Source organism: Syngnathus acus, chromosome 13, assembly GCF_901709675.1.
Source record: "Syngnathus acus chromosome 13, fSynAcu1.2, whole genome shotgun sequence".
NCBI lineage: Eukaryota > Metazoa > Chordata > Actinopteri > Syngnathiformes > Syngnathidae > Syngnathus > Syngnathus acus.
The window spans coordinates 15217027-15242118 of record NC_051098.1 but is presented as its reverse complement, the minus strand read 5'-3'; the positions used below and the strand labels follow the sequence as shown (position 1 = coordinate 15242118).

The 25092-nt window shown below is 42.2% G+C and overlaps 4 protein-coding genes across 6 annotated transcripts in view; all 4 read right to left on the bottom strand.

The window, feature by feature from the left end:
• schip1 (schwannomin interacting protein 1) overlaps positions 1-5532 on the bottom strand; it is a 132544-nt gene extending 127012 nt beyond the window's left edge. Inside the window, exons 1-4 of the mRNA XM_037266893.1 lie at positions 5389-5532; positions 5217-5307; positions 635-705; positions 360-446 (exon numbers count right to left, since the gene is read on the bottom strand). Coding sequence (XP_037122788.1) covers positions 360-446; positions 635-705; positions 5217-5307; positions 5389-5411 — 272 coding nt within the window. The 5' untranslated portion in view covers positions 5412-5532. The remainder of the gene's footprint in view (positions 1-359; positions 447-634; positions 706-5216; positions 5308-5388) is intronic.
• Positions 5533-6582: 1050 nt separating this feature from the next.
• On the bottom strand, positions 6583-14582 carry mfsd1 (major facilitator superfamily domain containing 1). Of its 3 annotated transcripts, XR_005099895.1 has the most exons (18): positions 14307-14582; positions 14113-14165; positions 13570-13682; positions 13441-13483; positions 13294-13361; positions 12959-13067; positions 12760-12862; positions 12166-12264; positions 11852-11963; positions 10941-10997; positions 10684-10840; positions 10511-10608; positions 10321-10433; positions 10195-10242; positions 10059-10125; positions 8309-8414; positions 7275-7534; positions 6583-7164 (listed from the first exon to the last, which is right to left on the bottom strand). XR_005099895.1 is itself a non-coding variant. In XM_037267891.1 (17 exons), the coding sequence occupies exons 1-17, from the start codon at positions 14479-14481 to the stop codon at positions 7475-7477; spliced, it is 1581 nt and encodes a 526-aa protein (XP_037123786.1). In that variant the 5' UTR covers positions 14482-14582; the 3' UTR covers positions 6583-7474. The 3 variants fall into 3 exon arrangements, 2 of the variants coding, with proteins under 2 accessions (XP_037123786.1, XP_037123787.1); XM_037267891.1 differs by having other exon boundaries at positions 6583-7534; XM_037267892.1 differs by lacking the exons at positions 6583-7164; positions 7275-7534; positions 8309-8414 and adding an exon at positions 8492-9253 and having other exon boundaries at positions 14307-14576.
• A 1474-nt stretch (positions 14583-16056) lies between these two features.
• p2ry13 (purinergic receptor P2Y13) lies at positions 16057-18330 on the bottom strand. Its single transcript, XM_037267893.1, has 4 exons — positions 18095-18330; positions 17552-17743; positions 17088-17477; positions 16057-16976 (listed from the first exon to the last, which is right to left on the bottom strand). The coding sequence occupies exons 2-4, from the start codon at positions 17732-17734 to the stop codon at positions 16521-16523; spliced, it is 1029 nt and encodes a 342-aa protein (XP_037123788.1). The 5' UTR covers positions 17735-17743; positions 18095-18330; the 3' UTR covers positions 16057-16520.
• A 2468-nt stretch (positions 18331-20798) lies between these two features.
• Positions 20799-23421, bottom strand: p2ry12 (purinergic receptor P2Y12). Its single transcript, XM_037268255.1, has 4 exons — positions 23344-23421; positions 23026-23137; positions 22723-22959; positions 20799-22130 (listed from the first exon to the last, which is right to left on the bottom strand). The coding sequence occupies exons 1-4, from the start codon at positions 23397-23399 to the stop codon at positions 21321-21323; spliced, it is 1215 nt and encodes a 404-aa protein (XP_037124150.1). The 5' UTR covers positions 23400-23421; the 3' UTR covers positions 20799-21320.
• Between the last annotated feature and the right edge of the window lie 1671 nt (positions 23422-25092).

The window sequence follows — 25092 nt, the reverse complement described above, 5'->3', positions numbered from 1 at the left end:
TTCACTTTTCCTCTCGTGTCCATTCCCTCTTGAGCCGCCGCTTTCCCTGGAAGTCGGTCTCGGCCCTCTGCGCCGCAATCATATTAACTCTACGCAGGAACAATGGCTTTCCCCTTTCTAATCTCTGCTTTCATGGTAGGCAAAGCCGGAGGCCAGAGTCATTTTGCCCCGTTCCACCTAGCAAAACGGCGACGTGGCAGCGTGCCCCCCCCCCTCCTCCTCCGACTAAATCCGCACAGCAGCTGGGAGTCAATGAGCACACCCCACCGTTCATGTGCAAGGTGAAAGTGACCAAATGAGAAAATAATGATGAGAACGGGCTTCTGGAAATTCACCACAACCACATGGATGAGACTTACACAATAGCTTTGATTTCCAGGTGGGGCTGCTGTTGCCCGCGGCGATGAGGCCTGTTGTCTGCCTCCACCTCGCTCCTCTGGGGGAAGCTGAAGATGAGCAAAAATGGGAAACACACTAGGGTCAAGGTTTTATTAGCTATGGATTTTTCATTTAGGTTTTAAAAGGGTTTTTCTAGGAAAGCTAATTAAAATTTAATTTAATGAAGAGGTTACACATTCGGTCTTTAATCTCAGTTGATTATGAATATGCATCAATAATGTATGTGTAAATTTACCTCTCCATCTTGGGAGTCGTTTGCCCTCCTCCGCTGTGATTGCAGTAGCGATGATATCGCTTTACTTCGTCCTGCCCGGAGAAAAGAAAAAAAGATACATGTATTTTAAAAAAACAAAAAACAAATCAGACATGACAAAGGAGCCACTGAGTTGAGTTGGCCGTTTATGAAAGGCTTTGGTGCTGATCCAAATGAGAATTTTTCAGCCCTTGGCAAGAGGTCCGCGCTCTAATGAGAGCCATTTTAGTTTACCATGTCTCTCTCAAAGCTGTTTATTGGTCACAAGGCTGTATTTGTCGATCTGTTCACACCAATGTAAATAACGCAGAGTGCTGTTTGGTGGATGATTATGCATAACTGTGTGTGCGTGAACATCTGCAATGGCAACTGTTGAAAACAACAACAAAAAGAAAAATTCTATTAATAAAAAAAGCATTTAGCTCAAAGCTACATTAATAAAAAAAAAAACTAAGTGCTCTCTCTCGCCAGATGTTCAATTAAACATTGGCGTTTTTGATAAATTGCCCAAAAGTTGGCTTTTCTTTTCATCTGAATATGGATTTATCTCATCTAACACCATCCATTACCAATTCAGCGTGCCACTACTACATCTTCATGACAAGATAATGGAATTTTTAATTCCGACGGCTATATTTCAAAAGTGAACTATCGTATATTAAAAGTTACATCGGATTGCCGAGTCGCCCGTCTTATTTTGCAGATGCCTTCGTTATTGTCCCGCGGCATCTGCTTGTTTACAACCATCCGTAAAGCGCGGGGGGTCACCTCAGACGGTGAAAAACACTTCAAAGTTGGGGCTTGAGCGGCTGCGGCTGGTGACGGGAAGTTCAAAATCGATAGCACGGTTGCATGAAATGTCGATACGAACGCCCACGCTCCCCTGCTGGCCGTGCGCGTCAACAACAGCATTATTTTCAAAGTCTAAATAAAAGGCCGGTCGATACGCTGTGCGACGCGGAGAGTCATTTGCTGATGAAAAATTAGCGGAGGCGTTGCTAAAAATCATTTGTTGGAGTGCTTCAAATACATGCACATAATCTTCGGCAACCATGCACGTGAATTAATGGTGACACACGCCACATTCAACACACGCATCAATCTCCCGGGATTGGACTGGCAGCGTGAAACATCTGCATCGGTCTAATGTCTGCTGAGCTGCAGCTGGATACACGAGGAAGTGACTGATGAAGAGAAGCCGCGGCGGTCGAGACGCACATTAGCTCGGAATTAGCGTGAATCAATTTCATTTAAAAGGTACATATTACCAAAAATCGACTTTTTAATTGCTGGGAAATAAAAAGTTGGGTCTGCGGAACGCCTGCACACCAGTCAAGTGTGGAGTAATACAATCTTGTACATATTTTTATCTGCCTTTTGCATCAATCTGTATCAACACCGATCTGCAAGAGGGAGGGCTGCGCCGCTGTGGGAGTAGACAAAGATGACTGATTATGGCTGAACAAAGTGGCTTCTTTTATTACATTTAAATGGCGACATGGTCTCAATATGTGAGGATTTTTTTTTTTAGGATACACCAACATTTACGCACTGGTTAAATTTGATCCCAACTAAAAGTTCTTCTCAATTAATCCCTACGAAATAAATGCAATTAAATGAAAGTTGAAAATATCAGAATTCTCTATGATGCAGTGCAAGTGGTGCTTTAAAAGCAGTCATGCAAACAGGTAGAAATATTTCAAAAGAGCATGAGGATGGGGTGGGGGGGGGTCACATATCTAATGCAAGGTAAGGACCAGTAGAAGAAGAAAGAGACATCCGCGAGGCGAGGAGAGCCAGAACATGATCACACGGCGTATCAAAATGCAAAATGGAGCACTTGAGACTATTCCCTCTGCTACGATTTACCGGTAGAGAGAGGCTCTGGCTAACATACGGTGAGGGAGGGGGGGGGGGGGGGTGAGAGCCTGATCGCACACACACACAACTACACTCGCTTCTGTCATGGGAAGGTTTTTTTTTTCCTTCAGTGATCAAAGCGCAAGCTCCCTCATTGAGACGATCCTTTCACCCCGCCAGGCATGGTAATGGCAGAGAAATGACTACAAACATGGCAAACAGTCAATGGCTGCTACACGAAGCCACGGAAGCGACCTCATTCATAGGCACGACTAATGAAATCGAATACAAGAGTTCAAATATTCTTTAAGATCCCCGGGAATATAGACTAACACTAAAAGTGAGGAATAGATTCCTAGCTCATCAGCAGGGAGGTCGGGAACTTGAGCATGGTACTATTCTTCTTTTTACGGTAAACTGAATATTATATATATTTGTAATAGGGCGGCCGAAATTAGTCGAGTCGTTACATTCTTCATGAAAATATTTTCATGATTGGCATTGTTTCACTTTTTAAGCCTTGCTTTTGCCTCCAATCTGCCACTGTACTTGTCCTTGATGCAAATAGGGGTCAAACATGATGTCACCGGCTAAGCTATGGCCAAATGGTATTCTGGCTAGCGGGCAAGTGAAATTGAAAATTTGCAAGCCAGAAGTTACTTTTCATGGCAGCAGACGGTGACTCACGAGCATCTGGAAAGGAAGCTGGTTGAGGCTGATTCAATTTCTCAGGAAAAGGCACAGCTGTCCCGATAAGCTATTTGGCTAGTTAGCTGCTAACATTAGCGTGGATGTTAGCAAGTTACATTGCGCTTAGAAAACGTACCTCGAGGGTTTCATCAGGTTCATGAAACTTTTGATTGTCACAGAGAGCCAAAATAATAGATCTTCTGATGATGTGAAAATATGATTTTTGGTGTGGACAGATCAAGCAATTGCGAAAAACGACACCCCCCCTACTTGGATCCACAGCATCTGTGTTGCCAGCAGATGTTCTGATTAAGACTGTTGCATGCCGGGATGCTCGGATCAAGAGCCACCTCATGCCGGATGGTGATGGATGACTTCATCATTCCGGCTACAAGTGCTGCGTCAACAATGCCACCTGCACTGTGTATTTCATGCCTAACCCCATTAAGGGAAGAAAAAAAAGATGGCCGCCGCCCCCTCCCTGCGGTGTGCTGCTTAAACCCGTTGGCTGTAAAAACAGTGCTGTCCCATTGATTATGGGGTAATAGCTGGACAGATGAACGTGTCTCTCGGGGAGGGGGGGGACGCCTGAGTGATGAACCTGAATCACTCCCACAGACACCAGCAAGTGGACCGGCCTCTTTGTCCAATAAACTGCATTTCTATATCCTCACTCATATTTCACACGTCGATTAGCGCTTACAGTGCTTTCTCCGAGGGGGGGGGTAAGTGTCCTCCACGGAGGTGAACTCTCGAGGAGATAAGCTGCCTCAATTTTGGAGAAATGTCATTTTTGGGCATAATGAAACTACTGTGAGGTGGAGTGGAAATGGATTGGAGCAGAACGGAAAAGAAGAAGAAAAAAAGGTTTAAGCAGTGAGCGGTGTCCGTGTGCGCCGATATTGACGTGCGAGTTGGAAAAGCTGTGATGGAACAGCGTTGGCGATGCTCGCAAAGCTCAATGTGCTCAGCCGCCAATAATGCGCAAGACTACATCACGGGCATGAAATATTCAGCAGCTCGTTGCTAGCAGGTGAACTTCGACGCTTGCAGGGAGAAGATGACTGACTTGTAGAGTATACTAAAAATTGTCACCTTTCCAAAAGTTTGACCTTTTTTTTTTCTCAGAAAATAAGTAAAACTGAACTAAATTATTTTTTTCATTATTTCATTTCAAGGATAACTACGAAGCGTGTAGCAGATTTTTGCAGCAAAATATGTTCCTTAAAAAAACGTTCAAAATGAAAAAAATGATATAATATAAAATATAAAAAAATATAAATGGATGACAGCTATCCTTTTTTTCCAATTGTGATACTATAAATAGTTACAAATTGTGCTCCGATGTCAATATTTTGCAATTTTCTTGGGCCAAATTTCATTCTCAGTTTAATATAGACACTTCTACAATTCCAACCTACTTGAGGAACAGCGTAGTATACCCGACAATATATATAAAAAAATAAACTATCAGGTGTCTTGAAGGGAAGATTGCTCCCCTCGGCCCACTTTAAAAACAGCGTCGTATGCTCGTAATGTAAAAAGACACAATCTGTCTGAAGACCTTTAATAGGATTAAAGGTGTTGCCATGGCAATTGAATTTAAAAAAAGAAAAAAGTGTCTTCGAGCCTATAGAGATAAAAAGCAAATTGAATCCGTCCATTTGAACTATAGCGAGGCGAAATCCTCCGCAATTAAAGTTGTATGTTGGCTTGGAGAGAGCCTGATAATGTTGTGCAAATGGCTCCACTCTACTTCTTCTATCTACTGCCGCTTTTTATTCTAATCAATGAGCCTCCGCGTCGTCTGATCAACTTCCTGCTCCCATTAAAAGCCCAGAAAGTGGATTACATCATTGCTTGTGCCACTCAGAGAGAGAGAGAGAGAGAGTGGGAGACAGTGTGAGGAGGAAGAGGAGAAGATCCACCCACACAAACATTTTTCTGTTGCATGAATCCAACCCACGCTAAGACTGCTGCTTCAAAAGAGAAGAAAAAAAAAAAAAAATCTCACCTGGTTGTTGATGCGCAGGGCAAGGTGTCTCCTCTCCCGCGCCACGCTACTCCCGCCTCGCATCCTCGCCTCCTCTCCCGGATGCATACCTCTGCAAGGACACCGCTCAAGTTAGCGCTTTCCCCGCGCAGATGCAGAGAGGAATCGGCGGCGGCGGTGGAGTGACACCAACCTGTGCGTGGAGTTCCTCAGCATGGCGCTGTCCCTCTCTTTGGCTTTCTCTGGCGAGCGCTTTCCCCTTCTTTCCGCAGCCAGTCACGGATCAAGTGGACACTTTGAGAGGGGAGCAGCCGGAGAGATGACCTGACTTGGTTTGGACGGGGGTGGGTGCTTGGGCTCGGTTGGTGGGGTGCGGGAGGGGGGGCAACCCTCGCAGCCAATGGGATGCTGAGAGTGTGCGCGCGTTTTTATACAGCGTGTCACCGCATGCATTCGTGTGCACGCTGGAAGCGCATGCTTTGGAAATGCACCAAAAAGGTGCCAGATGCATTTCCCCCCCTATGAGAAAGACATCAGTGTCAGTAGAGCCAGCAACACATTTATCCAAAAACTCACTAAAAGGAATTAAGAGGACATTCCGCAACAAGTCCCCACTATAGTAAAAAAAGATTCCTGAATCTCAATTGTGAATAGTTAAAACAGTTCTTACAGTTGCCATATGTGCAAATAAAATAAGACATCTGAGATGTTAAGAAAGCAAAACTCACCTTGTTGTGTTTATGTGTATTGCTGCTAAGTGTGTACATTACACATTAAAAAAAATAAACCAAATGCAAATGGAATATTTGTGTATTATTGCATCTGACCTTTGGAAAAAAAAAGTACTGTTCCTTTAAGATTTAGATTTGAGTACCTCTACTTTAAATGCTCGGTGAACTCAAGTCTCAACTTCAGAGATTTTTCACACAATTACGGCGTAAATGCATTTGACTCGAGACAATTAACCCACCAAGCCCCCATGAGAACTATTGCATTAACTTTTGTGCGTGTGTGTGCGTTCACTCTGTCATTTGAGGTAATTTGGGGACATATTATTGTGGGCACGGAAAATACTTTAAGAGCTTTGACCTCACCTTTTTTCCTTGTGTGAGTGTGCGTGTGTGTGTGCAAGAATACCTCAGGGCCAACAAAACAACCAAATAAAAAATACAAAAACCTTCAAAAACCGCTGATAAAGCTTCATTATAGGTTACCTGTAAGGAAAAATGTGGGGAAAATTTCACAGAAAAGTTAATTGCTCCTTATTTTGCCTTTGTAATCCTTCCAATCCAATTTGTTTTGAGGAATTGCATTCAGAGGGGAAAAAATGTTATTTGTAAAACTGTCCTAGAATTAATGATCTTTAAAAAAATAAATCAAATAATCCTTCCACCTCTAACGATTTTATTTTGCTCTGATTCAGCAACAATCACAGCAAAGCGATCCCGTCGCTTTGATGACCTTAAAACTACACTTTTAAAGGCGTGTCCACTGCAGGAACTTTGGGGACACTCAATCGTCCACAGGAAACTCTTAAGAAGTATCACAAACTAAAAGTTGACTTAAACTTTCCGTGCAAATGTGGCTTTAGTGTCCAATACTTAATCTTGAGCGTTACATTAGTGTAGATCACCCCTTAAGGGGAGCAATTGATTCCTCCTGTACCCCCATTTGTGATGAGTGCAAGAATAACTCTAAAGTCCAGACTGTTAACAAGTTTTTTTTTTTCCCCCTTGGTTTTAATAACTCTTTATTTTATAGGCATTAGTTAATATTCAACAAGTCTGATTCATCCTATTTAAATAAGTAATTTAACGCATTCTATAAAACCACTGCAGGGGGAATGTGAAAGTGGTGAATGTGCTGAGTAGCCCGAAGCATGCGGACACTTCACAAGGCTCTTAATTCAAATAAATAAACAAAATTGGAAGATGAAGGAGTCGGTGCCTTTCTGTTGTTCTAAATCCACCTTGTGTTCTGTGTGTGATAAAAAGAATTAAAAAAGAAAAAAAAAACACCCACCACCCGTGCTCTTTGTCCCAATTAATTGAAACCAAACAAGGGAAAGAAAGACGATACCTGTCCACCCTGTCGGAATAACAATCACCCGTGTGAAGGTTGAAAGCGGCTTCAAGGTACGAACGTGATGTCTACGAGTTCAGAAGGGCGGTAAACACGCTCTCTCTCGCTCTTCCTCCCATTTCTTATTGTCATCGCATACTAGTGCGGAGTCACGTGACCAAAGTGCCAGAGGAATGCAGACGGCCGAATGAAGGGCATCACTTCAGAACGCTCCTGTGGGCGAGCGATGACAGATGGCTGGAGCAGTGGCCTGGCAGCTGAGAGCAGAGAGGAAAGAACGGGAGAAGACCTCATTTGGAGCCGGGGAGGTGGTGATGGATAAACAAATACATCAGGGGGGCATTAAAATCAATCCTCTTGGCTCAGTGGCCAGACCTGAAGTAGCACATTATAGGCCTAATGAATTACAGCCAACCCCCCAAAGTCGTTTTCTTCAACAAATACGACTCTAAAGTTGTTAAGATATATTTGTATAAATCAGAGGTGCAACGATTAAGCAACGGCAAATCGAGTATTTATTGCTGATTACTCGATTAATCAGTTTAAAATTTTGGGAATTACAGATTTGTAACAGAATTTTTGATCATTTTGCTGATTGAGCAATTTTTTTGCATTGAAGCCAAATACGACATTAACCAAACAAGTAAATGAGTCATCATAAGTTTGTTATCAATTTCAAATCAGTTTTTTAATAAAGCAATAGGAAGTAAAATGTTTTTTTAATTAGCGTCACCAATCAAAATAATCGACTATTAAAATTAGTTAGTTGCAACCCTAGTGTAAATAAAATATAAAATGTATCCCATTAAATAACTGCTTAGTTGATTCATTGAGAAAAAAAAAAAAGGTCAAAATAAAACAAATTACAAATACACTACAGCTAAAAAGAGTTGCAGCGAGTTAAGCCACTGACACAAGAAAAGCATTGTTTGATTTCAAAGAAACCACAAAAATATTCTGAAATACAATCCAAACATAGTTTTCGTTTGAAAGGACTTTTCTCAAAACATTTCTAAATTTCTGCACGATACCTGCGCTCCAAGCTTGGAGAGATAGCGGTTGCGCAATCCAAACGCAGACATTGGTGACAGTCGAGCCACGTCGCCTTCAGTCAGCTGACTGTGCCGCCGCCTGTTCCTACACCAAAAACACAGTTAGAACTTTTTGCAACCTCACTTGCCCCCCCTCGTGAGGAATAAACAAAAAAACGACTGCGGTGTTTACAAAGCCGTTTATTCAAAATGTTTTACTTGGTTTAACAAAACCGACTCATGATTATTCAAGTGATTTGGAGAATACTACCGCTGCCGTAGTGCATCAATCATTTTTATACGTGCTAATCATTTCTTTCATTCAGCTCATTACTTGAAGTGAATGAAATAAGTATCCTAAAAAGGACACATTCATCTTTTTTTTTTTTTTTAAAGAAATGAGTGGATAGAAATGCAAAAAAAACATATATCCCCAAACCAGTGAGGAGCATATCACATAATTACATGTCGACAAAGACTTCAATTAAAAAGCAATGCCCTTTTAAAGCAGCCGCCGTTACTGTTCCGTAGTGCGAATGATTAAAATATCAAGTCCCTCTGGTCCCTTGGAGAGAATCCAGGAATTATATATACATACACAAATGATAAAAAAAAAAAAAAACATGCACTTTTGAATAAATGACTCCACAGGATAAAAAGGTAATTAGGTATCATGGGTTGCTCGGTTCCTCTCAATTCCGATACTGAATAGTCTTAAAAAATGTCTTCTTAAATAGAAGACCAAAAAAAAATAATAATAATCAGATGTTACATCCAGATATTCAGCTGTGGTGGGGAAACGCCAAAGATGGCAGCACTGGGCAGAGTCACAAGTTCCGCAGTCCTGCCCCCACGGCCCAAAATTGGCAGCTGAGGGGTGGACGGTGCGGGTTGTTGCCTCTGTACGCCCAGAGACTGCGTGCGATCCCTCATCAACATCATCATCTGGAAAATAGTGATTACAGCATGGAGATACATTAGTCAGACATACAGTGGATGGCAACAAAGATAAACGGATGCGACCTCATTCCCACTCCTGGGAACGCACCGTGGAAAAAAAAAATTGAGGACAAAAAGTAAAGTGTGGCCCACCAAAACAATCTTTAAAACTCATTTTTAGCATTTGTAAAACCATCTTACTGCTAAGCAAATATTTAACAATACCCTTGTGAATTGTTTTAGCTCATTTTTAGCATTCCCAAAATTAGCTTGTGGCATTGCTAGGCTAATCTTTAACATTAGTTTACTAGTTGCCAATTTCTTATTCAAATTACCATCTTGTATTGTTAGGCTAATATTTAGCATTTAACATATCCTCAATTGTTTGGCTAATTTTTAGCATTCCCCAAATTAGCTCCTGGCTTTGTAGGTTAACCTTTAGCAATACTTGCCATTCAAACTAGCTTCTTATATTGTTAGGCTAATATTTAGCATTATTGGACTAGAATATTGCATTGTTAGGCTAATTATGTTCTTTGTGTTGCTAGGCTAATCTATAAAATAGCCAATGTGTAGGCTTTGTTTGTATGATCATGTCAACATGATCTTCCACATATAGTGGATGGTGTACCTCGTAGACATGCCAGCAGACGAAATAGTCGACTCAGCCCAGTACATCTCAGAAGAGCCACAGAATATGTGTGCCACTTGATTAGACGAGTGGGCTGTTCATTACGCTTCTAAGACGCCTGAGAGTGGGCGGAAAAACGACGGCGGCAGCGGCGGCGGGTGAAAAGCGGCAGCTACTCACTCCGCATCTGAAGTGGCTTCTTTCTGGAGTTTGGTTCTGGCTGAAGCTGACCGGTTCAAATCTCCTCCTGGAGGGTGAGGAATAGGAACGAAGTGATTAAGGGGGGGGGGTTAGAAGGGATAAAACATTCTCTTACCTCTTAGAAAATCCACCAAGTAAAGCATCACCACCGCCATCAATGCAACTGCAAGAAACACAAAAGACTGTCAAGGATGAAAACAAAATTAAAGTTCAATAGCTGACAAATAGAAAAGGGACTGACTGCAGATGCAGGAACAGAAAAAGACTTGCAGTAAGAGGTATCCTCTATTGTCGAGGATGGCTCCAGCTGCCATGGCGATGAGCGCTAATCCCAGGTTCTGGATGGACTGCATGCTATCGGGAGAAACATTTGCGTCAATGAAACACGATAAGACACAATTCATTAGAAGGGGAATGAGAAGCGTTCGCACAAGCCGTAGGCGGTCCCCAGCTGGTGCTCGGGTACCACGAAAGCCACCATGGGCCACAGGGCGCATGCTAAGAGGGAGTAAGACAAGCCCAGCAGTGACTGGAAGACACAAAGATGGGAGATTATATCATATCCAGGAAATGTCCCGCCCACCGATTTCTCTTCATGGGTTACCATGCCGATCCAGGGAGTCCAGAAGGTGAAGGCCAGCATCATGTGAGAGGCGAGTGTGGCGCACACGGCGCACATCACCCAAATGATGTTCTTTCCCGTCTTGTCCACCAGAAAGCCCAAAACGGGAGATGCCGGCGCTGAGATGATATAAACGATGCTGAAGGAGTCAGAAGAGCACAGTCCAAAAAAAAAAAAAAAGAGGATGTAAATCAGAAAACGATGCTCTGCCGCCATAAATTTTATCGACTGAGAAGCACCTGTTGACAGCTCTCGCTTGAGCCGGGGAAAAGTCGAACTTCTCGATGAAGAAGACCCTGCGGAGAAAGGTGGACTCAGAACTTAACACTTTAGCAGCTTTTCTTCCGCCGTCCGTCATTTTGCCTCGCATTTGCACGACAACTACGCGACTCGGAGACGCTACGTCGGCGGCTAAGTGATTTCTTTCAACTTGCGACCGCGTCAATTGATTTGTCTCATCGCCGAGCCTTTTTCTCCGCCCCTCCCCTCTGTGGCTTGATAATAACGCAGCATCGTGCCACGAAAACGTACTGCAGTCACGGACGTTGTGCTCGTCTAACGAGGCTCTCCGTTCTCCTCCGAGCGCGCCCTTCAAAACATAATGACGTCTTGTTTAGGAGTCGAATTCGCTTCCTCGTTCACTCAAGGACAATAAATATGTTTTCGGCAGATGCCCGCCATGCTCACCCCCACCCATAAGAAACTATTATTGTAAATTATAAGCATTGTTATAGCATCGGTAAACTTAATCACAACTCTGATGAGACATAAAATGCTCTCGTTCGAAATTCACGCGCACATTTCCCAAGACAAGCTCGCAGCTTTCCTATTTGCTCGAGAAGAGTGGAAATAAAAACGACTTAGCAGTAGACACACTTGACTTGTGGAAGCCCAAATTTGGGATATTTTGAGTCAGCCGTTTTTTGGTAATCCGGTTTGAATTTTTCCATTAATCGGCGCATTCACTTGCTGATAATCGTGATAATAAATAGATGACCGTTTAACACTAGTAAACCACTGCAATGCTGTTGACTCAAAACAATTAAAATTAATTCAGGGATGATAAATACAAATTAAAAACACACACACACGCACAAAAGCGCTTAAGGTGATTCCTGGTGGAGCGAGGGGGCGCTTGTGTAATACTCACTGTCCCAGTCCAATAAAAGGGAAGATGGCCACATAGTAGCTGACACAAATGATGAAGATGATCCACAGGGGTAAGGGGAAGTCTTTCACATCAGTCAGCTGAATTACGTCGCCTGACAATCAAGAGACAAACACGCATTGAAGCAGAAACTCATTAAAAAAAAAAGGCCGGATAATTCAATTACAGCTGTGTTTTTCTTTAACGGCGCAATTTAATTAAAGTGAAAGATATTGTAATTAAAAGCAGGCAGTGAAATAACTTCTGGTGGCGTAAAAGTGGTGACACGACAAGACGTAGTAGTCTGAATGCTTTACCGGTTTTGCCTTGCTCTTTCTTGAGGATTTTCTCCGCTCGTTTGTCGAGGAATGCCAGCACCAGAGCGCAGATTAGCGAGAAAATGCAGGTTACGGCGGCTAAGGAGAGAAAATAGGATTAAAGTCGGGTATGGTAATTAACGCAAATATTGATGGAAAAGCTGAATTTCATTTGGCACGTGATGAGAGCTGTTGTTTTAATAGCTAAGGGCTAAACATACAAAATTGGATTAAAAAAATAAATGTTTTTTTTATATGAAATGTCTTTTAATAAGTTAAACATTTGTTTTTGAGTGATATGTGATTAAAATGGAAGATATTTTCTGTGCCACTTCATAAAATCCAAAGAACAAACCAACAAAATTGGCAATTATCCCAAGAAAGTCATAATTTCTTTGACACATTGACGTGGGGGAAGGGAAAAAAAAAAAAAGGAGAAGTGACACTTCTTCTGACTGACGTCATTCACATAAAGCAGCCACTTGCACTTTTGGTTCTCCTTCTCCTCTGTCAGCTGAGATTTTTGCTCGAATGCTCGAGTAACTCTCGGCACACCTCGCCCGGATGTCGTTACATTTCACATTTCTACTCTACCTATCATGAGCGACCAGCCGAGCGTGATGTAACCGGGCGAGCCAACCAGGACAGACACTTTGCTGTAGACCCAGCCCATGATGTTCATGTTCACCGTGCTGCCCTGCGGACCACGAGAGTGAACGCGTTCATACCAAGCTGCTTCTTAATATCATCTGAGCAAAAGTGTCTTTTTTTTTATTTTATTTTTTTTATTTACCAGGCGAGCCATACTGAGTTGAAGACCAAACACCAGGTTGAGCTCCTTCCCTTTGAACCAATTGACCGCATACGTGTTCTGGGCCACAGCCAGGGATTCCCCTCCGATTCTATCCACAACAACAAGGCATCAGAATAAAAAAAATTACATCCAATTTGATGGCATTAAAAAAATAAGACAAGAGATTTGCTTCAGTGTAAGAAAACAAAAAAAGGGTATTCAAATAATTCAATTAAACTGCAAAGCACATTAGTTGTCTGTGAACAGTAAAATGAAATTTTATTTTCCACGTGGTAAACCAATATTTTAGGACACATTAAAAATAATTTCCTCACCCAAATACAAAACGTCCAATTTCCATCAACCAAAAGTGATTTACCAAAGCTCCAGTGGCAAATATTAGCTGTAAGAACAGTAAAAAAAAAACATTGAAATAAAATTCAATCATTTTTTTAAAAATAATAACAACAACACGAACCTACCTGCCCAACACAAACAAAGAGGGAAAAGAGAATGGTTCCCAGCCTAATAAGATAAAACATGAAATCACGGTTAGATTTTTTTTTTGATTGATTAACTGAAAATGACTACTTACAAAATGTTGATATTACCTAACGCCAAAGACTCTGTCGATGAGGAATCCGCCCAAGAAGCAAAGGATCACATTGGGCCACGAGTACCAGGCGTATAGCTGCATGAACTTGGCCGTGTTCAAGTTCAAATCCTTCATAAAAGTGAGATAAAAGTAAACAGTAGGTGCTGTGTTACTAATTGATTTGATCAAGTTTATTGCTCGGGACAATTTTTAATGAATGAGTGAATCAGTCAATCAATTCAATCAACTTTTTCGCCATGAACTGAAGAAGAATCATCAGCATAAACACAACACGTTATCTCAGTTGTTTATTTTTAGTTCTTCTATTTAAAAAAAACATCTATATTGAGTTGTAAAGGTTAAAGGTCACACAAGTGGGGTCGTTTTGATGAATCTCATCATTGTGTGCTTTCTCCAATGAGGACATTTTAAATCAGAAATGACATTTTTGTTGAGGGAAAGAACATTTTCAGGCCATACACAAACTTGATTTACTGGAGGAATATGAGAAATTTGCTGTGTTATTGTCATTTTTACAAAACCATATAAAACAATTTACCAGAAGGACTTCAGTCTGAAGAGAAGCAGGGTTATCATAACAGAAGTAGCTTCCTGGAGAAAAAAAGGGGGGGAAACACAAGCACACAATTTGAACGTTTCACTTAACACTAGTTTTGGGTGAAGCTGCCATTTTTTTTTTTTTTTTAAAGTACAGTTTTAAAGTACTCCACGTTGTCGCCTTTTCGTGCTTACCGAATCCGAGGAAACACATAAACACCAGGACAACGACCCGGTGTAAGCCGTGCGCCGGGTCGCAGATAGCGGGTAGCGGTGTGCCAGCACGGCCGCTCTTCTCTCCGCGGGACACGGCGCCCTCGTCCCCGTCGTCCGCCGCCAGTAAGGATTGGTCCTCCTCGATGCCCGCCATGATTGGGATTCACCAGGAAAGTTGACCGGGAAAAAAACCAAACAAGAAACGGGAGACTTGTCACATGACCTGGCACATGTGGGTCACGTGACCTCACGTGATAGTCGGGATCCCGGAAGTGGACAAAGTAACAACAACAATAATTATTATAAAAATGATAATGATCATAATAATAATCATAATAATAATAATAGTAATAATAATAATAATGCGTATTTGGTTTTAAACTTATATTACGTATTACTTTAAAAAATCATACATGCAATCGGTTAAATTATTACAATTCATTTATAATGTCAATTAAATAAGACGAGCATGAAAAAGATTAGATGCGGGGTATATATGTGTGCACCATATTTTATCAGCTGATGCCACTGAATGGGACAACATGCATGAAACAACCCCTTAAAATTCCATAGACTCAATCAAATTCGTGTAACATTACTTATAAATTAATATTTAAAAACTTTTAAACTAAATAAAACAATGCACAATGAGCGTATCCAGTATTAGTGCAGAGTTTGTGGGCACTGATGAAAAAGGGCAAGGCACTTTGTGGAAATGTTGCACCCTAGCGGCCAATTTGAAGAGGTTAGCTTTATGGTAGATTTTAAGAGTGCAGGAAGGAAAGTCACTTTCTTGCGTGTGCACTGTTAACTACAGCAGGTGTTCTCCAAATTTTGGGATCCAGACTTTAATCCAAGGACCCCCCCCACCCCCCCCTCATAATCCTCACAGCTGTTAAACACAACTAGCATCTGTACTCTAAGTGCCACAGGATTTTTTTTGTAAATGGAGTCAGTCCTGCAAGTTCAATTAGCAGGCGGCCACTAACATGAAAGTGTCAGACCTTATAGCAGTTCCCGACCTGTCTTGACCCCGACCTGTGTCCATGCATGCGGTGCCAGGCAACACTATCCACAGAGTTGATTTAATTCCCATGAACGTCATTTTGAATTTCTAATAACTCACCGCCACGGCTGTCAGAGGATTTAATCGTCGGGTGACAAACGACCTTTCTTCTGGCTCCAGTAACTGCGACTCCGGCCGCGGCAAATAGCTCGTTAATTTCCTGACCAAATATCAGCCTCTGCAGTAAAGCCAATACGTGGTGGGATGGAGGATGATCATAATTCATTATGACGTTCATCAAATCTGCATGCAGACATGATTGTAAATCAGGTGAAAGGTAATGTTAATCCCTCTACAAGTAGTTTATAAATGTGCTAAAAAGGTGGAAAGTAAAAAGTCAATCTGCCCTCTTTCAGTGCTGATTGCTTCGATTGTTGTTTACATTCAGCTTGATCAAGCATTTGATATGTGAACTTAATGAGTAAGTGTGTGACTTTGTTGACAGAACAACAAACTCATGCAAAACCTTCATCTCTTTCATCTGAGGAAATGTGGTTTGGGTGGTTGACAGTCAGACTGGCAACTGAGTGTGGTGGACAACATGCCGAAAAGTCCCTTTACCACAAAATGTTCCATCACCTGTAGCTTTAACTCATTCAGTGCCAGCCCAATTAAAATAAATGTTTGTCGGCTATAGTCGTCAATGGCAGTGAATGAGTTAACTTCAGCTACACTGGTAATGTAATTTCTGTAATCCTGCTCCAATGCAACAGAAATATGACAATAAAATACAAATTGTAATTTTCCAGTGTGTGTGTTTGCAAAAGTGCTGACTAAATGTTTTCCTTTGAGTGTACAGAAGGGAAAGTGTCGGTTAAGGAGATTAGAGATCAGGAAGTTGACAATGACTTTGAGGACACTTGACATCATGCGTCCAGTGACTTGACAAACGTGCGTGGCAGGAATTCAGCGTGGTCATTTTTGCAACCTCATGATCTGCTGCACTCTTCTGTTGTTTTATTAGTTTAATCTGATGCTAAGTGCTAAAAGCTAACTTCATCTGTGACGGGCCAAATCTGAACGACTTGTCTCAAGTTTCCCGCCAATTTCCAGCATTTTTTCATCTACTTAGATACAAAATATTAAACATATTTACATATTGGACATTTATGTAAGTTTGTGTGTTATTATGGTGGGCCAACCAGTCTGTTGTTTGCCATTTGCGACATCTCCAGCTGAGTGGACGTAGCAGTGGGAGAATCTCCCTTGTGGAGGGGCTTGCGTTGGAGCACGGCCATGAGTCTATTCCTGAACACGCTGCACAGGAACACGTAAATAAGCGGGTCCAGGCACACGTTGGTGGCCGACAGCCACAGCGTGGTCTCCTTGGCGATGTAGAGCCCGTTCTTCACCCGGCACTTGCTGATGGCATTGCCGGTTTGCGTCATAGTGTAGGGAACTCGGTTAAAGTGGTAGGGGGCGAAGCAGACGAAGAAGACGGCGACAACCACAAAGACTTTTGCTTTGGTTTTGCGGGTAGCTGCCTGGGAACTGGACTTTGAGGCTCTGTATGACTCATACACCTTCTTGCTAATGAACGTGTAGCAGAAAACCATCAGGGCCAGCGTTCCCCAGAAGATCACCTAAGGAAACACAGTGAATTTAAATTCCTTTATCATATTTGATTGGACCCAATGAACATAAAATTAATATTTTGCTGCTGTACCTAATCAAACGACTTGAATTCTCCATACCTGACAGAAGTAGATGAATCCTTCATGCCAATCCAGGCCAGCCTGACTCTTCATGGACATGCACTTGACCCGTCCGTTAGAGTAGCGTGGCGGCTGGTGGCTTAAGATCACATTGGGCAGCGCCAAAGACAACATGACCACCCAGACGACGCCACTCAGCGCCTGGCCGACCCACACCCGCTGCAGGACGCCTTTGCCGAAGGGCCGGACTATCTTCAGGTAACGGTCCAGGCTGATGAGGCCCAGCAAGATGATGCTGATGTACATGGTGACGTAGAAGAGAACGGCCGAGTAACGGCAGTGGAAGGCCCGTAGCGGACCCCCGCCCACGCCGGTGTCGCTCATGACCCTCAGGGGGATGGTCAAGGTCATCAACAAGTCAGCCACCACCTGTCGTTTCAATACATCACTCATTTGTCGATATCAATAATATCACAAAAGAGCCTGATTTAAAATCCACTCACCACATTCTTTAGAAAGACCATGAACGTGGACTTGCTGGGAATGGTGAAGAAAACCCACACCGCCATGGAATTGAGCAGCAGGGAGAGGATGAAGATGATGCTGTATAGCCATGGGAACAGCACCGAGGTCACGCTGATATCCCGGACACACTTGAAGGAAGCGTTGGCTTGCGAGTCGTTCATCTTGTCTTTCTGGAGAGGACAAAATAAATATTTAGAATAGACATTATAATATATTTACACTTACAACAAGCATAAGTATGGATCATGAACCCCATGCTGCTTCACCATATTAAGACAAAACAATTTCCATTACATTATTGTGTCAAATTAAGCTTCCACACAAGGAATAAAAAAACATTTTAGAATACATTACAATTATAAAAGACCTTCTCGTGTGTATTCTGTGGTAAAACCGCAAGCACCAGCTGCCATGGCAACAAACGTACAGAAAAAGAAAACTTAAATTGACTTTTATGACTTCACATCAGTACGAATTTGAGTTTTTAAACTGATGAAATTCTTGAAATGATTGCTTCTTACCTTATGTCCTTCACTGCTGTGTGACTGTGAGGCATGGGAAGAAGAAGAAGAACATATAAGGCAATGATGGGAGCAAAAAAAAAACAATATTTCAGAAGAAGGAAGAAGTGAAATATCCTATTCCGCTTTTTCTGCTGTTATCTACAGGAAGTTAACCGAACAAAGAAACTCCAATCGAACATATATTGCTGTTACTTCAGTAAATTCGCTTGAACCACTCCTGTCTAAATGTGTGTGTGCTGTCTTTGAAAGGACTGACCCCCCCTCCATGCCCCCCTTTCCCTATCTCAATCCACCCAACGACTTTGCCAGGCTTCCTGTGAGTGAAAGACACTTTGCTTGCACACTTCCTGTCCCAATTGTTCCCCGAGAGGTTTTGGCTCCCGTGCGTGCCAATCGATAAACAAATACCACGGGCACGTTCCGGGGGACCCTTCTCTGTGGACCTGCTGCACGCTCCTGCCCACCCTTCCAAACAGCCCTTTTCCCCAAAAAACTAAAAATAAAAAAAGATGTGAGTTTTCCGACTTCAAAATGTGTCATATTGGTTCCTTATGCTTGCTGCCGTAGTGATGCTTTATAGAATTTTCCTCCCTTTTGCGCCCTTCTATAAATAAAAGGAGCGCTTTGAGAGAACATGACAGGCATTATTTCCTGTGTGACTTTGCTTGTTGGATCGGGACCAGAAATGACAGCAGATGGGAAAAGATGGACTAGTTGAAATGCTGGCCTTGAAAAGCGGCCCCTGGGCGATCGTTTAATTAACGGAGGTTTACTATTTGAACCGGTGATAAAGTGTAAGGCGCAGCGGCTTGAGAAAAGAAATGAAGGAAATAAAAAGACACATTTTGACATGTCATAAGACTCTAGTTGTAACTTTTGCCTTTTTAACCACATTTCCCACAAAAGAAACAAAAATGACTCATGTGAAAGCATCTTCTTCTCAAATTGCGTTACAGCAAAACGTGAGGAAGGAAAACATTATTAGCGCAATTCTCAAATGTCACAGAGTTCATACGTAAGCGCGTGGGCCTCCCTGTTTACAACACATGAGAAGAAGAATCTGCCCCGGGATAACCTCCCTCTTCCTAAATATGACATTTTAATAACCCCGCAGTTGATTCACAAACCATACACACATTTAACAATCAGCGGAAACAAACATCATTTACCTAACAAACAAACCCACAATATGCGCAAATATGAGAAATAAAAATTGTTTTTACTCCCCTAATTTTTACGTTTTATATTCAACTAGTAAAACAGCAATAAGACTTCGATTATCGGGGATTGTCAACCGGTAGTCCGCGGCCTTCTAGTGGTCCGTGGCGATATGGCAAGTGGTCAGCAACAATGAAAAATAATTGTAACATTTTTAAAAAATAAAATTGACTTACTATTTAGACTTGATTACTTTTCCAGCTAATTTTGTGAATCGTTTACCCACGTGAGCCACATCCTTTCTCATCACTTGCAGTTGATATTTACACATAAAGATGTACAGATGCTTGATTCGCACTTGCTTGAATCGTGACACCAAAAACAAGGAGGTGAATTTAGCGGCGCGCCCATGATTGAGAGAATCGACCCTGAGGTTGCCAAGTCTAAATTTATTGTAGTTTTAATCCCCCCTAGTGCATTCTTCTGTACATTACAACTTAGCCTTGAAAAGTGTCACATTGACGGTCTTGTTTATGCAATTAAAAGTTGGATAGGTGTTGAAAGGAACAACACAAGTCAAATAAAAGAGCGTGAGGTTTTCTCTACTCCCCCCCTATTGTAAATCTAAAAGCAATAAATAAATAAATAAAAGATCAAAATGAAAACTATACAGCGCAATAAGCTTTTACAATAGCATCGTAAAATTTCTGCTGTCAGAGTAGAAATTTTATAATCCGGTTTTATGTCCAATTTGTGTCACTCCCACAAAAAAGAAGGACAAAATGCACCAACCAGGATTTTTATCGCTGAGTGTCGACTTATGTCATATCAATACTATTTCAGTTCAATTTAATTCACTCAGTACATCTATTTGGTCTAGTAAGATTCAATACATGAAACATATAATAAAATCTTGCTTTTACTTTATAGATGGTACTGACCCAAGTTTGCTTCTATTTTTTAAGTTAAATAAAAATAAATAAATAAATGAATAAATAAATATGTATTTCTTCCTCCATTTAACAATAATTCGGAGTGGGAAAAAATGCACACTTTAGGATGTTAATGGGTGTTGTACGGTATCTAAAGAAAACATACTCATTTATTACGACATTTAATAATCATAAAATTATTCAATCTCTAGCCATAACACTCATCCTACAATTGAATGCTCTGCTATGTAATGCATTCCTTAGCCACGAGAGGGCAGCTGCTACATATCCAGTATTGACAACAGAGTATAAAACAAGCAGAAATAAGCACCACTTCAACCAAGATGAAGATTAAGTGCCTTTTAAAAATAATTTAGGGACGCAGTTATTCAATCTTATTGAAATAGCCATCAATGTAACATATAAAAAAACACTTGTGTGTATTGCGTTTATCCACTAGGCGGCCTCAAATGTACTCTAATGCATTTCCATGAAACGCCATATTATTATTACTTCTGTATTGCTTTATTTAGCATGTTTATTTTAAAATATGCAATACATGCATTTACTTTAGAATGCCTGGTCAAAACATTTGAATTCTGGGACGTCAATTTCAATTAGTGACTCAATCAAACTTTATTGATCGTGTTATTCACAGCAAAAGTCAACATATGACCTTTAAAAATGTTGAAACAACTGTTTACAAAAAAAATAACATCAACAAGTGTTCTATGAACTACAATTAAAAAAATACAATCAAATCACATTTTTAATGTTGAATAGTCAGCATAGTGCAAAAAAAAAGACTACCTGCAATATATGGATAGGTGTCATAACAACAATAATCAATTCATAGTTTGATCTTCAGAGGTGTGTACAGTGTATTGGTTAATCATGTCATGGAGCCATTGAGGCAACTTTGACTGATGAATTGACTGAACTAGTTGTGAAGTCTTTAAGAGTCCTTTCTAATTAAGGGCTACACAAATAACCTTGACTAGACTTAACGAGCCAGATTTCATCGACATGGAGGCACAAAGAAGCGGATTACAAATCTAACATCGACATAGGCGTGAAGAAATATTGAAATTCAGGTGCTTCGAGTCCCTTGTCACCTGACAGTCCATCACGTTTCAGAGGGTGGTGCTGCCAGAATCTGAATCCGAGCCCCTCTCGAGCAGCCAGCTGCAGGTGCCGGGGGGCAGCCTGAACATTTTGAACAAGGTGGTCCGAAAGGACTTGCAGAGAAAAAAGTAAATGAGCGGGTCCAGAAGTGAGTTGAGCGACGACAGGAAGAGCGTGCTTTCCTTCAGCTGGAAGAAGAAGAGCTTGAGTTGGCAGTGGAAGAGAAGATCCCGAGTCTGGCTCATTGTGTAAGGCACACGGGCGAAATGGAACGGCACGAAGCACACGAAGAACACGGCCAGGACCAGGAAGACGTTGGTGTTCATCTTCCTTTTGGGCTGCTGCTTCTGTTTGGCCGAAGCCCCGGCTCCCCCATCGGGGCCTCGAGTTTTGGTGCGTGAATACGATTTGTACAGCTCTTTGGTGATTAACGTGTAGCACACGATCACAATCAGGAGGTTCCCCCAGAAGATAACCTGACACACGTGATTGACCACCTCGTGCCAGTAAAGTCCAGCCGGGCCCTTTAGGTCGCTGCACTTGAAATACGCCGACCGCGGCGTCTTATTGGTCAGGATCACATTGGGAAGGCAGAACCCCAGAAGGACGATCCACACCGCGGCGGAGAGAAGCTTCCTGAGGGCCAACCGCTTAGCGTTGGTACCCCTGAACGGTGCCAGGGTCTTCCTACAGCGGTCGATGCTGATCAGTCCGAAGAAGAGGATGCTGATGTACATGGTAAGGTAGAAGAGAACCGAGGAAACCCGGCACACGAATATTCTCAGGCCGGTAGAAGCCATATTGGAGTCTGCTAACACCTGCAGCAAGAGAGGAAATTGTGGATCGTCCATATATATTCCTAATCATCCAATTAGGAATCCTTCCATGTAGGTGTTTGATGATCTTAAAGCTCAGTAAAGCTATTCGGAGGGGAAATAACTTTTTGAAGTTCAAATGGAACGTGAAAAACCTTTCTGGCGGCCGATTTGATGTTTGAAAGTGCCCCATGAATCTTTTAGATGACAATATTCCCACGTGAAATGTCAGACCGCCGTTTACTACCGTTTCCCTCGCCTCGGTCTATACGCAGACTGGGTGGCTTATCGTCAAAAACACATTTTACGACGTGGCGGCCTCGAGTAGTGATGGGAAGAGACGCATCTATAAATTAGTAGTGTTGTCATGGGTGCACGTCATAATTTTGGTCTGGTTTTAAGAGGTGCATCACAGGTATGACATTTTTGGATCATGAAATATGCCACGGGTCAAAGATTTATTTCTTATAAACGTAAATAACCAGAGAGTGGAATTCAAATCTGTCTGATGTGATACTGGCCAGATTGGTCGCCAGAGCACATAAAAAGTCGACACACCCTTTTAAATGCACCACCCGTTACCAATCTTAATTACCTTGAAAGGGAACGTGAGGGTCATGACGACGTCGGCGACCACGACGTTCTTGAGGTAGATGACGAAATGGGAGCGCGACGGGATGCGCAGGAACACCCACACCGCCAAGCCGTTGAGCGCCAGTCCGGCAAGGAACAGGATCGAGTAGAGGACTGGGAAAACCACCGTCTTGAGGACATTGTCGCGGGAGCAGCTCAGGTTGCCCAGGGTTGCGTTGGCGTCCATGAGGAAAATTATCTGGAAAATCAATCACCAACCTCAAGTATTGAAACAATAATTGAAGTCATTCACTGAAGATCTCTCCAAGCAAGTGTATTCGACCACTCGGCTGCCTCCAGTCGAATGCGACATGGAGTGTCTTGAGCGCAGACTTTCACTCTGCCTTCTGCTTTCTCTTTCCTGTTTGACGGAAACGCTGCAGACGATTGAAAAAAGTCGTCAGGAAGAAATGCTTAGCCTGCATCCTCACGTGTTACTTGGCTGTCTTTCGTCATTTGTCTGTGGCTTTTTGACGACCTCGATAAGTATGAATGGTCACTTGTTGACATGTGCCTTTTGTTGTCTGGTGACCAGTCAAGGTTTTATTGCCTTGGGATATGACCCAATGTCTTTATATCTGACCTGTGACCCAGAGTGGCTAACCACCACAACATATTCTTGGCTAAAAATCGGATCATCTTTCCGAGGAAACGAAAACAAGCTCCTCTACTGGCTGCTTTTGATTTTTACATCACATGATGTTGAAATTTCATGTACCAACAAGTAGGCAGCAATGCTGAAACTTCCTGTCTAGTCCCGAACTGAAACCTAAGCATCATTCACTTCCTTTATTCTCCTGCATGCATACCTACGCCAGATACATCCTGGATAGGTGCACACTTTGTTGAAAATCTTCTATAAACAGATAAAAACGTTTTATGTCCTTCGAGTCAATGTTAGCTAATTAAGCTAGTAGCCAAATGATGCTAATAGCATTAACGTTTGTCCCTCAGAATTTTCACATATTTGACACAATCTTTTCTGTGAATCTTAGCATTTTCACTTTTTGGAAATGCATTAGCACTTTGCATGATCTCTTTTAAACAGTTATGCAATCATTTTTGATGAACATAAATCATTCTGGCTTGCGACCAATCAGCATTTCCAAAGCAAACAAACTCTGTAAACAGGAAGCTGAACAAGCAGGACTGATCTTCCTCGCGCGGGCTAACAACACTCAAGAGATTCTAGAAAACTCGACAAGGAGACGACTCCGCTCAAACAAATCCAGAAGCTGCCGCAGCAGCTGTGCGCTGACAAACTGCGACCTCTCACCCGTTAGAAAAAACACGTCGTCACTGTGACAGGTCGGCGTAACCTTTCAGCGCCCAGACGGTGGTCCGTGTTTGTTTGCGAGGGTCTTTTGCGTTCATGCATCTCCTCGGTCGAGTCGTGAATGTGGTCCAGTTGAAATACGAGGGTTTTGTTTGGACAGTGTCAAGTTACTGTTGTGTTACCGTTGTCGGCCTGCTACGGACGTCTGTTGCCAATGTGTGTGTACTTTGAGAGAAATATAAAATTGATTTTGTATTATTGGTAACCTGGGCTACATAGTCTGGGTTTTATTCCCAAATGAAAGTTTTACACAATGACTTTCTGTCCTTAAAGTTTTAAAGTTGAATGTCTGGATATGTTTGATTTTCCGGTCTACCAGCTGGTTTCATTTCGGAAAAATAGCCAGTGCTTTGCTTTCGCCTTGATGATGACTCATCTGGTCTGGATTTTGCATCATTGAACAAGCTACTTGTGCGGATGTTGTGCAAGTCATGCGACGTATTATTACCTCTCCTAAAGACATTTTACTGACATTGCTGACTTCCATCACCACCACCAAAACAAAGCCACGTTTCCAAAATCAATTCCAAATGGAAACTCCAGTCAGGAACATCTGCCCACGCAAGTTCTTTTCATTCCTCAATAGATTTCTAAGCAGAATCGTTTAAAGCAAGATCACACACACTCACAAATAATAACCGGACAATCCATAACATAGCGAGAGAATACTATAATTTTCCTGCTGTCACCCCCTGCCCCTCAATTTTTCCTCACATACAGTAAAAACACTTTTAGTGTGTACCTTGCAGCGGTGAGGAATCTCATCGCTCTTTGACTATTTGTCCAATCATCCCTCTGCCCGTGAAAGCAGGATGTGGAGATGCGGCCCGCCAGCGGACAAAAAGGACAACAGATCCCTTTGAGAGGTTGGCCGGGCCGGGATAGCTCGCATATTTGACACCGTGTCTCTGTGTGCTCAGCGGACGCTTGTGTGTGAGCACGCAAGACATCAGATGTTAACTTCGGCACACAAAGTCGTTCACACTCGCCGGTCAC

Bases quoted from the DNA above. Each gene is read 5' to 3' on its own strand.
- mfsd1 (XM_037267891.1), bottom strand. From the start codon at position 14,481: ATGGCGGGCATCGAGGAGGACCAATCCTTACTGGCGGCGGACGACGGG. The intron at 14,166-14,306 runs GTAAGCACGAAA...TTTTTTCTCCAG, and splicing joins TATGTGTTTCCTCGGATTCG to GAAGCTACTTCTGTTATGAT. The intron at 10,243-10,320 runs GTCAGTCCCTTT...TGTTTCTTGCAG, and splicing joins TTTCTGTTCCTGCATCTGCA to TTGCATTGATGGCGGTGGTG.
- p2ry12 (XM_037268255.1), bottom strand. From the start codon at position 23,399: ATGATCCGATTTTTAGCCAAGAATATGTTGTGGTGGTTAGCCACTCTG. The intron at 22,960-23,025 runs GAGAGATCTTCA...TTGATTTTCCAG, and splicing joins TGGTCGAATACACTTGCTTG to ATAATTTTCCTCATGGACGC. The intron at 22,131-22,722 runs GTAATTAAGATT...CTCTTGCTGCAG, and splicing joins CCCTCACGTTCCCTTTCAAG to GTGTTAGCAGACTCCAATAT.
- p2ry13 (XM_037267893.1), bottom strand. From the start codon at position 17,734: ATGAACGACTCGCAAGCCAACGCTTCCTTCAAGTGTGTCCGGGATATC. The intron at 17,478-17,551 runs GTGAGTGGATTT...TTGAAACGACAG, and splicing joins TGGTCTTTCTAAAGAATGTG to GTGGTGGCTGACTTGTTGAT. The intron at 16,977-17,087 runs GTATGGAGAATT...GTGTTTCCTTAG, and splicing joins GATTCATCTACTTCTGTCAG to GTGATCTTCTGGGGAACGCT.